The following is an 18611-nucleotide window of genomic DNA, read 5'->3' on the forward strand; positions in this document are numbered from 1 at the left end:
GTGCACGTGTGTTGGTAACTGTATGTGTGTGTGTGTCTGTGTGTGTGTGAGTAACTATGTGTGTGTGAGAGTAACTGTGTGTGTTTTAAAGTAACTATGTGTGTGAGACAGTGTGTGTGTGTGCAACTGTGTGTTTGAAGAGAGTAACTGTGTGGGTGAGTAACTGTGTGTGTGAGAGAGTAACTGTGTGCGTAACTGTGAGTGAGTGTGTGTGTGTGTGAGAGTAACTGTATGTGTGAGAGAAAGTGTGTGTGAGTAACTGTGTATGTGCGTGAGAGAGAAACGGTGTGTGAGTAACTGTGTGTGAGTATTTGTGTGTGTGAGTAACTTTGCGTGTGTGTGTGAGTAATTTTGTGGGCCTGTGTGTGTGAGTAACTTGGTGTGTGTGTGTGAGTAGCTCTGTGTGTGTGTGAATAACTGTGTGTGTGTGTGTGTGTGTGTGCGTGTGTGTGTGTGAGTAACTCTGTGTGTGAATAACTGTGTGTGTGTGTGTGTTTGAGCAACTCTGTGTGTGAATAACTGTGTGTGTGTGTGTGTGTGTGTGTGTGAGTAACTCTATGTGTGAATAACTGTGTGTGTGTGTTTGAGTAACTCTGTGTGTGAATAACTGTGTGTGTGTGTGTGTGAGTAACTCTATGTGTGAATAACTGTGTGTGTGTGTGTGTGTGTGTGTGTGTGTGAGTAACTCTATGTGTGAATAACTGTGTGTGTGTGTGTGAGTAACTCTGTGTGTGAATAACTGTGTGTGTGTGTGAGTAACTCTGTGTGTGAATAACTGTGTGTGTGTGCGTGTGAGTAACTCTATGTGTGAATAACTGTGTGTGTGTGTGTGTGAGTAACTCTGTGTGTGAATAACTGTGTGTGTGTGTGTGTGTGTGTGAGTAACTCTGTGTGTGAATAACTGTGTGTGTGTGAGTAACTCTGTGTGAATAACTGTGTGTGTGTGTGTGAGTAACTCTATGTGTGAATAACTGTGTGTGTGTGTGTGTGTGAGTAACTCTGTGTGTGAATAACTGTGTGTGTGTGTAACTCTATGTGTGAATAACTGTGTGTGTGTGAGTAACTCTATGTGTGAATAACTGTGTGTGTGTGTGTGTGTGTGTGTGTGAGTAACTCTATGTGTGAATAACTGTGTGTGTGTGTGAGTAACTCTATGTGTGAATAATTGTGTGTGTGTGTGTGTGTGTTTGAGTAACTGTGTGTGAATAACTGTGTGTGTGTGTGTGTGTGTGTGTGAGTAACTCTGTGTGAATAACTGTGTGTGTGTGTGAGTAACTCTGTGTGTGAATAACTCTGTGTGTGTGTGTGTGTGTGAGTAACTCTGTGTGTGAATAACTGTGTGTGTGAGTAACTCTATGTGTGAATAACTGTGTGTGTGAGAGAGAGAGAGAGAGAGAGAGAGAGTGGCTCTCTGTGTGGGCCCAGCTAGCTGCTGAGTGTGGATCGGAGCAGCGCACCCGCCTGGCCGGTCACATGGGGGAATTGCTGCTATTCGAAGAAACCAGAGCTTGAAGGACGATCAGTGACCGGGACCATCGCCCTGTGCCAGTCTCCCTGGCGGAGGGAAGGTCCGATGGAAGGGCTCTGATCTGGCGGACGAGGAGCCCCCTCATTGGTTTCTGAATGAAAGATAATCTCCGGCTCCCAGGAGGAGGTCTGGCTCAGCACTAACAGCAATACACACTGCATTGACTCCAACCAGAGAGAAGCCAGCTTCCTGCTCTCCCAGGGAAGGCACGCTCCACTGGCATCAGGGCTGGCGTTTCCACTGACAGGTCTCTCGTTGTTGTGTGCTTTGGAGTAGCCCCAGTGCCGTCCCCGGCAGGCTCTGGGAGATGGGGGACCTGGAGAAGGATTTCGCTGCCGTTCTGATTCTGAAGGACAGCCGGATCCGGGAGCTGGAGTCCCGGCTGCTCGAAAAGGACGAGGAGATCCAGGAGCTGAGAAGAAAGTTACACAAATGCCAGTCGGTCTTGCCCAGAACCCAGATGGCGCCCAGGACCAGGAGGGCACAGGGTATCTCGGCGGAACCCCAGACCTACCGGTCCTTTCAGGATCTTACTCGCCAGTCCTTCAGGAGATACGCCAAATCAGAAAGGTCAGCAGCAGCACGCCCCCAATATCTCTCTCTCGCTGTCTCTCACTGTCTGTCTCTGTCTCTCACTGTCTGTCTCTGTCTCTCACTGTCTGTGTCTCTGTCTCTCATTCTGTCTGTGTCTCACTCTCTGTCTGTGTCTGTCTCCCACTCTGTCTCATTCTGTCTCTCTCTACCTGTGTGTCTCTCACTCTGTCATTTTCTCTCCGTCTCCGTCTCACTTTTTCTCTGTCTCATTCTGTCTCTCTCTTTCTCTGTATCTCTGTGCGTCTCTCTCTCTGTCTCTCACTGTGTGTCTCTCTCTGTCTCACTGTCTCTCTGCTTCTCTCTTTCTCTTTCTGTCTCCGTTTGTGACCATTTCAGTCGGGGAGCCCCGTCTTAAGGGAACTGCCTAGCTCTTTTACAGATCTCGAGGACTCAGTTTTAGCTGGTTTTTTTTTAGGGCTGCGTGTTTTTAGGAGCATCTTTGTCCCGAGTGTGGAGTTTTAGAGCTGTTGAATTTTGCTGTGCTCACACTTTGTGTATTCCCCAGTGCTAGCAAGGCGCGGATACGAAAGTCTGTTTGTTTTTGATGCACCTGTCTCCGGAGATACTCCGCGAATAATTAGTTCACGCAAAATAAGCCAGACCAGAAACAGGGAAGATGTGGCCTGATTTGTGGAAGCAGGACACTTGTGAAAGGTCGGCGAATTGGGCGCTGCCATCCCGTTATCTGACTGTCTACTTTCTGATCCCGACTCAATAATAGTGGAGCGTTTACAGTTCGCCAGTTTTGCTTTGGGGTCTGAGCGACTGCCTGTACCTCACGGAGAGGAAATGGCTTCAGTCATCACTGCCTGTAGTTGAAAAGAGAGTAAGTTATGACACACCCTGGCCATCAGACATCACGCTCTCGCTCTGCAGCCTTTGCGGATGCTAGATCCGAGATGATATTGGGATGCAGCTAGCCAGGACTGTCCAATACATTGTCAATGTGCCGGCCTGTCGATTCACTGCGGTGGGATCTTGCTGCCCACCCGCTTAATAAAAATCCAATCACTCACACCCTTCAGAAATCTGAGTATCTCTCAACTCTAGTTTCACTGTAAGGTTCACAACGCTGCGAAAACTTTACTTCCCCTTCACAACGTGTAACGTTTTCATTGTGTAGGATACAATGACCGAAACGAACGAGTTGAGGCAACTTTAATGGGTCACTAGCTGAAATTGACACGCCGGGTGATTTATCCATGATCTGGGCGGATCCAGGCTCGGTCTCTGTTCAGCTGTGGATTGAGAGTTTGGAATCACTTGCAATTTCTGGGTGATTATTGAGTTGGTGGGAGGCTGGAGCAGGGGATGACAGGCGCCGCCCTAATGGGACTTGTTTTGCGGGACTCGGCGAGGCTCCGGGGATTGTCAGGAAAGCACTGAACCCTGTCGGCACTGTCGGACAGCTGGACGAGAACACTCAAATCCCACTGCGACCAGAAAGCAGCTTGCGCCGGAGTTCAGCTGCAGATGCGATGCTTCCGGGCGCAACGGCTGTTGCTAAAACTGCTGGTAAATAATTGATGGGTCCATTGGAAAATAATAGCCTTTCCCGGAATGAGAGAGACTGTTGCAGACAGTCAAGTAAAAACTTTGATCGCGCCATCCACAGGTCAGGTCTGAGACACTGATGTCATTCATCTGGTTTTTTTTGCAGAGGGTACAGACAAGGGGCAGGGGAAAATGAACAACTTTCGCATAGAAATCTCCAAGAGTACTACAATCCCCAGTTACAGCGAGAACCAAATCTTCAACATCACCCCAAACACACCAAGAGCCAAGTCATCAAATTCACCAAAATCTGCAAGACTGCCCGAAAACACACACAGCCCCAAAACTCCAACATTCCCCACAAACAGACCCAGATCCAAATCTCCAACATGCCCCCAAACACACCCAGACCCAAATCTCCAACATCGCCCCAAGCACACCCAGACCCAAAACTCTAACATCAACACAAACACACCCAGACCCAAATATCCAACATCGCCACAAACACAACCAGACTGAAATCTCCAACATCCCCCCAAACACGCCCAGATCCAAATCTCGAACATCACCACAAACACACCCAGAACCAAATCTCTAACATCCTCCCAAACACACCCAGACCCAAATCTCTAACATCCCCCCAAACACACCCAGACCCAAATCTCCAACATCCCCCAAACACACCCAGACCCAAATCTCCAACATCCCCCCAAACAGACCCAGACCCAAATCTCCAACATCACCACAAACACACCCAGACACAAATCTCCAACAACCCTCCAAGCGCACCCAGACCCAAATCTCCACCATTGCCACAAACACAGCCAGACCCAAATCTCCAACATTCCTCCAAAGAACAAAAAGCCAAATCTCCAACATCCTCCCAAGCAGACCCAGACCCAAATCTCTAACATCACCACAAACACACCCAGACCCAAATCTCCAACATCGCCACAAGCACACACAGACCCAAATCTCCAACATCCCGCCGAGCTCACCCAGACACAAATCTCTAACATCCCCCCAAACACACCCAGACCCAAATCGCCAACATCCCCCCAAACACATCCAGACCCAAATCTCTATCATACCCCCAAACACAGCCGGACACTAATCTCTAACATCTCCCCAAACACACCCAGATCCAAATCGTCAACATCCCCCCAAGTACACCCAGACACAAACCTCTATCATTCCCCCCAAACACACCCAGACCCAAATCTCTAACATCCCCCAAACACACCCAGACAAAAATCTACAACAGCCCCCAAAAACGCACCCAGACCCAAATCTCCAACATCCCCCAAACACACCCAGACCCAAATCTCCAACATCACCACAAACACACCCAGACCCAAATCTTCAACATCCCCCCGAGCTCACCTGGACCAAAACCTCCAACATCCCCCCAAACACACCCAGACCCAAATCTCCAACATTCAACCAAACACACCATTACCCAAATCTCTAACATCACCAAAAACACATCCAGACCCAAATCTTCAACATACCCCCAAGCTCAGCCAGACCCAAATCTCTAACATCCTCCCAAACACACCCAGACACAAATCTCAAACATCGCCATAAACACAGCCAGACCCAAATCTCTAACATCCCCCAGACACAAATCTCCAACATCCCACCAAACACACCGAGACAGAAGTCTATAACATCCCCCCAAACACACCCAGACCCAAATCTCTAACATCCCCCCAAACAGACACAGACCCAAATCTCCAACATCACCACAAACACACCCAGAACCAAATCTCGAACATCCCCCCAAGTACACCCAGACCTAAATCTCCAACTTTGTCACAAACAGGCCGAGACCCAAATCTCAAACATCCCCCCGAACACACCCAGACCCAAATCTCCAACATCCCCACAAAAACACCCAGAACCAAATCTCTAACATCACCACAAACACACCCAGACCCAAATCTCCAACATCACCACAAACAGACCCAGACACAAATCTCCAACATCACCACAAACAGACCCAGACCCAAATCTCCAACATCGCCACAAACAAACCCAGACCTAAATTTCCAACATCCCCACAAAAACACCCAGACCCAAATCTCTAACATCTCCACAAACACACCCAGACCCAAATCTCCAAGATCGCCACAAACACATCCAGACACAAAACACCAACATCACGACAAACATGCCCAGAATGAAATCTCCAACTTTGACACAAACACACCTAGACCCAAATCTTCAACATCCCCCGAAACACACCCAGACACAAATCACCAACATACCCCCAAAAACACCCAGACCCAAATCTCTAACATCCCACAAACACACCCAGACCCAAATCGCCAACAGCCCCCCAAACACACCCAGACCAAAATCTCTAACATCCCCACAAACACACCCAAACTCAAATCTCTAACATCACCACAAACACCCACACACCCAAATCGTCAACATCCCCCCAATCACACCCAGACGCAAATCTCTGACACTGCGTCAAACACACCCAGACCCAAATCAAAAACATCCCCCGAAACGCACCCAGACCCAAATCTCCAACATCCCTCCGAGATCACCCAGACCCAAATCTCAAACATCCCCCGAAACACACCCAGACCCAAATCTCCAACATCCCTCCGAGATCACCCAGACCCAAATCTCAAACATCCCCCGAAACACACCCAGACCCAAATCTCCACAATCACCACAAACTCACCCAGACCCAAATCCCTAACATCGCCTCGAGCACACCCAGACCCTAATCTGCAACATTGTCACAAACACACCCAGACCCAAATCTGCAAAATCCCCCCAAACACACCCAGACCCAAATCTCCAACCTCCCCCCAACGACACCCAGGCCCTAATCTCTAACATCACCACAAACACACCCAGACCCAATTCACCAACATCGCCAAAAACACACCCAGACCAAAATCTCCAACATCCCCCCGAGCTCACCCAGACACAAATCTCTAACATACCCCCAAACACACCCAGACCCAAATCGCCAACACCCCCTAAACACATCCAGACCCAAATCTCTATCATACCCGCAAACACAGCCGGACACTAATCTGTAACATCTCCCCAAACACACCCAGATCCAAATCGCCAACATCCCGCCAAACACACCCAGACACAAATCTCTATCATCCCCCCAAACACAGCATGACCCAAATCTCTAACATCACCAAAAACACACCCAGACCCAAATCTCCAACAAACCCCCGAGCTCAGCCAGACCCAAATCTCTAACATCCCCCCAAACACACCCAGACACAAATCTCAAACATCGCCACAAACACACCCAGACCCAAATCTCCAACATCCCCCCAACGACACCCAGACCCAAATCTATAACATCCCCCCAAACACTCCCAGACCCAAATCTCCAACATCGCCACAAACACACCCAGACCCAAATCTCCAACATCACCACAAACACACCCAGACCCAAATCTTCAACATCCCCCCGAGCTCACCAGGACCAAAACCTCCAACATCCCCCCAAACACACCCAGACCCAAATCTCCAACATTGTCACAAACACACCCAGACCCAAATCTCCAACATCGCCTCAAACAGACCCAGACCCAAATCTCCAACATTCAACCAAACACAGCATGACCCAAATCTCTAACATCACCAAAAACACACCCAGACCCAAATCTCCAACATACCCCCGAGCTCAGCCAGACCCAAGTCTCTAACATCCCCCCAAACACACCCAGACACAAATCTCGAACATCGCCACAAACACACCCAGACCCAAATCTCCAACATCCCACCAAACACACCTAGACACAAATCTATAACATCCCCCCAAACACACCCAGACCCAAACCTCCAACAATGCCACAAACACACCCAGAACCAAATCTCTAACAACCCCGCAAACACACCAAGACCCAAATCTCTAACATCACCACAAACACACCCAGACCCAAATCTCCAACATTGTCACAAACAGACCGAGACCCAAATCTCGAACATCACCACAAACAGACCCAGACCCAAATGTCCAACATCGCCACAAACTCACCCAGACCCAAATCTCCAACATCGCCACAAACAAACCCAGACCTAAATTTCCAACATCACCTCAAAAACACCCAGACCCAAATGTCTAACATCACCACAAACACACCCAGAACCAAATCTCTAACATCGCCACAAACACACCCAGACCCAAATCGCCAACAGCCCCCCAAACACACCCAGACCAAAGTCTCTAACATCACCACAAACACACCCAAACTCAAATCTCTAACATCACCACAAACACACCCAGACCCAAATCGTCAACATCCCCCCAATCACACCCAGACGCAAATCTCTGACACTGCCTCAAACACACCCAGACCCAAATCAAAAACATCCCCCGAAACGCACCCAGACCCAAATCTCCAACATCCCTCCGAGATCACCCAGACCCAAATCTCAAACATCCCCCGAAACACACCCAGACCCAAATCTCCACAATCACCACAAACTCACCCAGACCCAAATCCCTAACATCGCCTCGAGCACACCCAGACCCTAATCTGCAACATTGTCACAAACACACCCAGACCCAAATCTGCACAATCCCCCCAAACACACCCAGACCCAAATCTCCAACATCCCCCCAATGACACCCAGGCCCTAATCTCTAACATCACCACAAACACACCCAGACCCAATTCACCAACATCGCCAAAAACACACCCAGACCAAAATCTCCAACATCCCCCCGAGCTCACCCAGACACAAATCTCTAACATACCCCCAAACAGACCCAGACCCAAATCGCCAACACCCCCTAAACACATCCAGACCCAAATCACGATCATACCCGCAAACACAGCCGGACACGAATCTGTAACATCTCCCCAAACACACCCAGATCCAAATCGCCAACATCCCGCCAAACACACGCAGACACAAATCTCTATCATCCCCCCAAACACAGCCAGACCCAAATCTCCAACATCACCACAAACACACCCAGACCCAAATCTCCAACATTGTCACAAACACACCCAGACCCAAATCTCCAACATCACCACAAACAGACCCAGACCCAAAACTCTAAAATCTCCCCAAACACACCCAGATCAAAATCGCCAACATCCCCCCAAACACACCCAGACACAAATCTCGATCATCCCCTCAAACACAGCCAGACCCAAATCTCCAACATCACCACAAACACACCCAGACCCAAATCTTCAACATCCCCCCGAGCTCACCAGGACCAAAACCTCCAACATCCCCCCAAACACACCCAGACCCAAATCTCCAACATTGTCACAAACACACCCAGACCCAAATCTCCAACATCGCCTCAAACAGACCCAGACCCAAATCTCCAACATTCAACCAAACACAGCATGACCCAAATCTCTAACATCACCAAAAACACACCCAGACCCAAATCTCCAACAAACCCCCGAGCTCAGCCAGACCCAAATCTCTAACATCCCCCCAAACACACCCAGACACAAATCTCAAACATCGCCACAAACACACCCAGACCCAAATCTCCAACATCCCCCCAACGACACCCAGACCCAAATCTATAACATCCCCCCAAACACACCCAGACCCAAATCTCCAACATCGCCACAAACACACCCAGACCCAAATCTCCAACAGCGCCACAAACACACCCAGACATAAATTTCCAACATCCCCCCAAAAACACCCAGACCCAAATCTCGAACATCACCACAAACACACCCCGACCCAAATGTCCAACATCGCCACAAACACACCCAGACCCAAAACTCAAACATCTCCCCAAACACACACAGATCCAAATGGCCAACATCCCCCCAAAAACACCCAGACCCAAATCTCGAACATCACCACAAACACACCCAGAACCAAATCACAAACATCCCCCCGAGTACACCCAGACCCAATTCTCTAACATTGTCACAAACAGACCGAGACCCAAATCTCCAACATGCCCCCAAAAACACCCAGACCCAAATCTCTAACATCACCACAAACACAACCAGACCCAAATGTCCAACATCGCCACAAACACACCCAGACCCAAATCTCCAACATCGCCACAAACAAACCCAGACCTAAATTTCCAACATCACCCCAAAAACACCCAGACCCAAATGTCTAACATCACCACAAACACACCCAGAACCAAATGTCCAACATCGCCACAAACACACCCAGACCCAAATCTCCAACTTTGTCACAAACAGGCCGAGACCCAAATCTCAAACATCCCCCCGAACACACCCAGACCCAAATCTCCAACATCCCCCCAAAAACACCCAGAACCAAATCTCTAACATCACCACAAACACACCCAGACACAAATCTCCAACATCACCACAAACAGACCCAGACCCAAATCTCCAACATCGCCACAAACAAACCCAGACCTAAATTTCCAATATCCCCACAAAAACACCCAGACCCAAATCTCCAACATCGCCACAAACACACCCAGACCCAAATCTCCAACATCCCACCAAACACACCGAGACACAAATCTATAACATCCCCCCAAACACAGCCAGACCCAAATCTCCAACATCGCCACAAACACACCCAGACCCAAATCTCCAACATTCCACCAAACACACCGAGACACAAATCTATAACATCCCCCCAAACACAGCCAGACCCAAATCTGCAACATCACCACAAACACACCCAGACCCAAATCTTCAACATCCCCCCGAGCTCACCAGGACCGAAACCTCCAACATCCCCCCAAACACACCCAGACCCAAATCTCCAACATCGCCTCAAACAGACCCAGACCCAAATCTCCAACATTCAACCAAACACAGCATGACCCAAATCTCTAACATCACCAAAAACACACCCAGACCCAAATCTCCAACATACCCCCGAGCTCAGCCAGACCCAAATCTCTAACATCCCCCCAAACACACCCAGACCCAAATCTCCAACATCCCACCAAACACACCTAGACACAAATCTATAACATCCCCCCAAACACACCCAGACCCAAACCTCCAACAATGCCACAAACACACCCAGACCCAAATCTCCAACATTGTCACAAACAGACCGAGACCCAAATCTCCAACACCCCGCCGAACACACACAGACCCAAATCTCTAACATCCCCCCAAACAGACCCTGACCCAAATCTCCAACATCGCCACAAACACACCCAGAACCAAATCACAAACATCCCCCTGAGTACACCCAGACCCAATTCTCCAACATTGTCACAAACAGACCGAGACCCAAATCTCAAACATCCCCCCAAACACACCCAGACCCAAATCTCCAACATCGCCACAAACACACCCAGACCCAAATGTCCAACATCGCCACAAACACACCCAGACCCAAATCTCGAACATCACCACAAACAGACCCAGACCCAGATGTCCAACATCACCACAAACACACCCAGAACCAAATGTCCAACATCGCCACAAACACACCCAGACACAAATCTCTAACATCACCAAAAACACTCCCAGACCCAAATCTCCAACATCCCCCCAAACACACCCAGACTAAAAACACCAACATCATGACAAACATGCCCAGACCGAAATCTCCAACTTTGACACAAACACACCCAGACCCAAATCTTCAACATCCCCTGAAACACACCAGGACACAAATCACCAACATACCCCCAAACACACCCAGACCCAAATCTCTAACATCCCCACAAACACACCCAGACCCAAATCTCTAACATCACCGCAAACACACACATACCCAAATCTCCAACATCCCCCCATACACACCCAGACCCAAATCTCCAACATCCCCCCAAACACACCCAGACACAAATCTCCAATATCCCGCCAATCACACCCAGACCCAAATCTCCAACATCCCCTGAAACACACACAGATCCAAATCTCCAAAATCCCCCCAAACACACCCAGACCCAAATCTCTAACATCACACCAAGACACCCAGACCCAAATCGCTAACATCTCCCCGAGCTCACCCAGACCCAAATATCCAACATCACCGCAAACACACCCAGACCCAAATCTCCAACATCCCCCCAAACACACCCAGACCCAAATCACCAACATCGCCACAAACACACCCAGACACAAATCTCTAACATCACCACAAACACACCCAGACTCAAATCTCGAACATCCCACCAAACACACCTAGACCCAAATCGCTAACATCACCACAAACACACCCAGACCCAACTGTCCAACATCCCCCCAAACACACCCAGACCCAAATCGCCAACATCACCACAAACAGACCCAGACCCAAATCTCTAACATTCCCCCAAACACACCCAGACACAAATCTCCAATATCCCCCCAATCACACCCAGACCCAAATCTCCAATATCCCCCCAAACACACACAGATCCAAATCTCCAACATTGTCACAAACACACCCAGACCCAAATCTCAGCCATCCCCCCAAAGACACCCAGACCCAAATCTCTAAAATCACCACAAACACACCCAGACCCAAATCACCAACATCGCCACAAACACACCCACACCCAAATCTCTAACATCCCACCAAACACACCCAGACCCAAATCGCTAACATCACCATAAACACACCCAGACCCAAATGTCCAACATCGCCACAAATACACCCAGACCCAAATCTCTAACATCACCACGAACACACCCAGTCCCAAATCTCTAACATCCCACCAAAGACACCTAGACCCAAATCGCTAATATCACCACAAACACACCCAGACCCAACTGTCCAACATCGCCACAAACACAACCAGACCCAAATCTCGAACATCACCACAAACACAACCAGACCAAAATCTCTAACACCCCCCGAGCACACCCAGACACAAATCACCAACATCACGACAAACATGCCCAGACCAAAATCTACAACTTTGACAAAAACACACCCAGACCCAATTCTTCAACATCACCCGAAACACAGCCAGACGCAAATCACCAACATACCCAAAAAAACACCCAGACCCAAATCTCCAACAGCCCCCCAAACACACCCAGACCCAAATCTCTAACATCCCCACAAACACACCCAGACCCAAATCTCCAACATCACCACAAACACACCCAGACCCAAATCGTCTACATCCCCCGAAACGCGCCCAGACCCAAATCTCCAACATCACCACAAACACAGCCGGACCCAAATCTCTAACATCCCCCCGAGCACACCAAGACCCAAATCTCCAACATCACACAAACACACCCAGACCCAAATCGCTAACATCTCCCCGAGCTCGCCCAGACCCAAATCTCCAACATCACCGCAAACACACACATACCCAAATCTCCAACATCACCGCAAACACACACATACCCAAATCTCCAACATGCCCCCAAACACACCCAGACCCAAATCTCCAACATCCACCCATACACACCCAGACCCAAATCGCCAACATCCCCCCAAACACACACAGATCCAAATCTCCAACATTGTCACAAACACACCCAGACCCAAATCTCCAACATCACACCAAGACACCCAGACCCAAATCGCTAGCATCTCCCCGAGCTCACCCAGACCCAAATCACCAACATCACTGCAAACACACCCAGTCCCAAATCTCCAACATCCCCCCAAACACACCCAGACCCAAATCTCCAACATCCCCGCAAACACACCCAGACCCAAATCGCCAACATCACCACAAACAGACCCAGACACAAATCTCTAACATTGTCACAAACACACCCAAACCCAAATCTCAGACATCCCCCCAAACACACCCAGACCCAAATCTCTAACATCACACCAAGACACCCAGACCCAAATCGCTAACATCTCCCCGAGCTCACCCAGACCCAAATCTCCAACATCACCGCAAACACACCCAGACCCAAATCTCCAACATCCTCCCAAACACATCCAGACCCAAATCTCCAACATCCCCCCAAACACACCCAGACCCAAATCTCCAATATCCCCCCAAATCACACCCAGACCCAAATCTCCAATATCCCCCCAAACACACACAGATCCAAATCTCCAACATTGTCACAAACACACCCAGACCCAAATCTCAGACATCCCCCCAAAGACACCCAGACCCAAATCTCTAAAATCACCACAAACACACCCAGACCCGAATCACCAACATCGCCACAAACACACCCAGACCCAAATCGCTAACATCACCATAAACACACCCAGACCCAAATGTCCAACATCGCCACAAACACACCCAGACCCAAATCTCGAACATCACCACAAACACATCCAGACCCAAATCTCCAACATCCCCCCAAACAGACCCAGACCCAAATCGCCAACATCGCCACAAACACACCCAGACCCAAATCTCCAACATCACCACAAACACATCCAGACCCAAATCTCCAACATCCCCCCAAACAGACCCAGACCCAAATCGCCAACATCACTACAAACACACCCAGACCCAAATCTCTAACATCACCACAAACACACCCAGTCCCAAATCTCCAACATCCCCCCAAACACATCCAGACCCAAATCTCCAACATCCCCCCAAACACACCCAGACCCAAATCGCCAACATCACCACAAACAGACCCAGACCCAAATCTCTAACATACCTCCAAACACACCCAGACAGAAATCTCCAATATCCCCCCAATCACACCCAGACCCAAATCTACAATATCCCCCAAAACACACACAGATCCAAATCTCCAACATTGTCACAAACACACCCAGACCCAAATCTCAGACATCCCCCCAAAGACACCCAGACCCAAATCTCCAATATCCCCCCAAACACACCCAGACCCGAATCACCAACATCGCCACAAACACACCCAGACCCAAATCGCTAACATCACCGTAAACACACCCAGACCCAAATGTCCAACATCGCCACAAACACAACCAGACCCAAATCTCTAACATCCGACCAAACAGACCTAGACCCAAATCGCTAACATCACCAGAAACACACCCAGACCCAAATGTCCAACATCGCCACAAACACAACCAGACCGAAATCTCGAACATCACCACAAACACAGCCAGACCGAAATCTCTAACATCCCCCCGAGCACACCAAGACCCAAATCTGCAACATCACACAAACACACCCAGACCCAAATCGCTAACATCTCCCCGAGCTCACCCAGACCCAAATCTCCAACTTCACCGCAAACACACACAGACCCAAATCTCCAACATCCCCCCAAACACACCCAGACACAAATCTCCAATATCCCTCCAAATCACACCCAGACCCAAATCTCCAATATCCCCCCAAACACACACAGATCCAAATCTCCAACATTGTCACAAACACACCCAGACCCAAATCTCAGACATCCCCCCAAAGACACCCAGACCCAAATCTCTAAAATCACCACAAACACACCCAGACCCGAATCACCAACATCGCCACAAACACACCCAGACCCAAATCGCTAACATCACCACAAACACACCCAGACCCAAATGTCCAACATCGCCACAAACACACCCAGACCCAAATCTCGAACATCACCACAAACACATCCAGACCCAAATCTCCAACATCCCCGCAAACAGACCCAGACCCAAATCGCCAACATCACTACAAACACACCCAGACCCAAATCTCTAACATCACCACAAACACACCCAGACCCAAATCTCCAACATCCCCCCAAACACATCCAGACCCAAATCTCCAACATCCCCCCAAACACACCCAGACCCAAATCGCCAACATCACCACAAACAGACCCAGACCCAAATCTCTAACATACCTCCAAACACACCCAGACACAAATCTCCAATATCCACCCAATCACACCCAGACCCAAATCTCCAATATCCCCCCAAACAAACACAGATCCAAATCTCCAACATTGTCACAAACACACGCAGACACAAATCTCAGACATCCCCCCAAAGACACCCAGACCCAAATCTCCAACATCCCCCCAAACACACCCAGACCCAAATCTCTAACATCACACCAAGACACACAGACCCAAATCGCTATCATCTCCCCGAGCTCACCCAGACCCATATCTCCAACATCACCGCAAACACACCCAGACCCAAATCTCCAACATCCCCCCAAACACACCCAGACCCAAATCTCCAACATCCCCCCAAACACACCCAGACCCAAATCGCCAACATCACCACAAACAGACCCAGATCCAAATCTCCAATATTGTCGCAAACACACCCAGACCCAAATCTCAGACATCCCCCCAAACACACCCAGACCCAAATCTCTAAAATCACCACAAACACACCCGGACCCAAATCACCAACATCGCCACAAACACACCCAGACCCAAATCTCTGACATCCCATCAAACACACCCAGACCCAAATCGCTAACATCACCATAAAGACACCCAGACCCAAATCGCTAACATCACCACAAACACACCCAGACCCAAATCTTGAACATCCCAACAAAGACACCTAGACCCAAATCGCTAACATCACCACAAACACAGCCAGACCCAACTGTCCAACATCGCCACAAACACAACCAGACCCAAATCTCCAACATCACCGCGAACACACCCAGACCCAAATCTCCAACATCCCCCCAAACACACCCAGACCCAAATCTCTAACATCCCCCCAAACACACCCAGACACAAATCTCCAATATCCCCCCAAATCACACCCAGACCCAAATCTCCAATATCCCCCCAAACACACACAGATCCAATTCTCCAACATTGTCACAAACACACCCAGACCCAAATCTCAGACATCCCCCCAAAGACACCCAGACCCAAATCTCTAAAATCACCACAAACACACCCAGACCCGAATCACCAACATCGCCACAAACACACCCAGACCCAAATCGCTAACATCACCATAAACACACCCAGACCCAAATGTCCAACATCGCCACAAACACACCCAGACCCAAATCTCGAACATCACCACAAACACATCCAGACCCAAATCTCCAACATCCCCCCAAACAGACCCAGACCCAAATCGCCAACATCACCACAAACACACCCAGACCCAAATCTCCAACATCCCCCCAAACACATCCAGACCCAAATCTCCAACATCCCCCCAAACATAACCCAGACCCAAATCGCCAACATCACCACAAACAGACCCAGACCCAAATCTCTAACATACCTCCAAACACACCCAGACAGAAATCTCCAATATCCCCCCAATCACACCCAGACGCAAATCTCCAATATCCCCCCAAACACACACAGATCCAAATCTCCAACATTGTCACAAACACATCCAGACCCAAATCTCCGACATCCCCCCAAACACACACAGACCCAAATCTCCAACATCCCCCCAAACACACCCAGACCCAAATCTCCAACATCCACCCAAACACACCCAGACCCAAATCGCCAACATCCCCCCAAACACACCCAGACACAAATCTCCAATATCCCCCCAATCACACCCAGACCCAAATCTCCAACATCACACAAACACACCCAGACCCAAATCGCTAACATCTCCCCGAGCTCACCCAGACCCAAATCTCCAACATCACCGCAAACACACACAGACCCAAATCTCCAACATCCCCCCAAACACACCCAGACCCAAATCTCCAACATCCACCCAAACACACCCAGACCCAAATCGCCAACATCACCACAAACAGACCCAGACCCAAATCTCTAACATCCCCCCAAACACACCCAGACACAAATCTCCAATATCCCCCCAATCACACACAGACCCAAATCTCCAACATCCACCCAAACACACCCAGACCCAAATCGCCAACATCCCCCCAAACAAACCCAGACACAAATCTCCAATATCCCCCCAATCACACCCAGACCCAAATCTCCAATATCCCCCCAAACACACACAGATCCAAATCTCCAACATCCCCCCAAACACACCCAGACCCAAATCTCCGAAATCCCCCCAAACACATCCAGACCCAAATCTCCAACATCCCCCCAAACACACCCAGACCCAAATCTCCAACATCACCGCAAACACACACAGACCCAAATCTCCAACATCCCCCCAAACACACCCAGACCCAAATCTCCAACATCCACCCAAACACACCCAGACCCAAATCGCCAACATCCCCCCAAACAAACCCAGACACAAATCTCCAATATCCCCCCAAACACACCCAGACCCAAATCGCTAACATCACCATAAACACACCCAGACCCAAATGTCCAACATCGCCACAAACACACCCAGACCCAAATCTCGAACATCACCACAAACACATCCAGACCCAAATCTCCAACATCCCCCCAAACAGACCCAGACCCAAATCGCCAACATCGCCACAAACACACCCAGACCCAAATCTCCAACATCACCACAAACACATCCAGACCCAAATCTCCAACATCCCCCCAAACACACCCAGACCCAAATCGCCAACATCACCACAAACAGACCCAGACCCAAATCTCTAACATACCTCCAAACACACCCAGACAGAAATCTCCAATATCCCCCCAATCACACCCAGACGCAAATCTCCAATATCCCCCCAAACACACACAGATCCAAATCTCCAACATTGTCACAAACACATCCAGACCCAAATCTCCGACATCCCCCCAAACACACACAGACCCAAATCTCCAACATCCCCCCAAACACACCCAGACCCAAATCTCCAACATCCACCCAAACACACCCAGACCCAAATCGCCAACATCCCCCCAAACACACCCAGACACAAATCTCCAATATCCCCCCAATCACACCCAGACCCAAATCTCCAACATCCCCCCAAACACACACAGATCCAGATCTCCAACATTGTCTCAAACACACCCAGACCCAAATCTCCAACATCACACAAACACACCCAGACCCAAATCGCTAACATCTCCCCGAGCTCACCCAGACCCAAATCTCCAACATCACCGCAAACACACACAGACCCAAATCTCCAACATCCCCCCAAACACACCCAGACCCAAATCTCCAACATCCACCCAAACACACCCAGACCCAAATCGCCAACATCCCCCCAAACACACCCAGACACAAATCTCCAATATCCCCCCAATCACACCCAGACCCAAATCTCCAACATCCCCCCAAACACACACAGATCCAGATCTCC

At 49.4% G+C, this 18611-nt stretch overlaps 1 protein-coding gene across 1 annotated transcript in view; it reads left to right on the top strand.

Annotated features, from left to right (window-relative positions):
- Positions 1–1835: 1835 nt before the first annotated feature.
- prkg1b (protein kinase cGMP-dependent 1b) overlaps positions 1836–18611 on the top strand; it is a 716840-nt gene continuing 700064 nt past the window's right edge. Inside the window, exon 1 of the mRNA XM_059653149.1 lies at positions 1836–2098. Within this exon, the coding sequence (XP_059509132.1) occupies positions 1836–2098 (263 nt within the window). The remainder of the gene's footprint in view (positions 2099–18611) is intronic.

Source organism: Stegostoma tigrinum, chromosome 20, assembly GCF_030684315.1.
Source record: "Stegostoma tigrinum isolate sSteTig4 chromosome 20, sSteTig4.hap1, whole genome shotgun sequence".
NCBI lineage: Eukaryota > Metazoa > Chordata > Chondrichthyes > Orectolobiformes > Stegostomatidae > Stegostoma > Stegostoma tigrinum.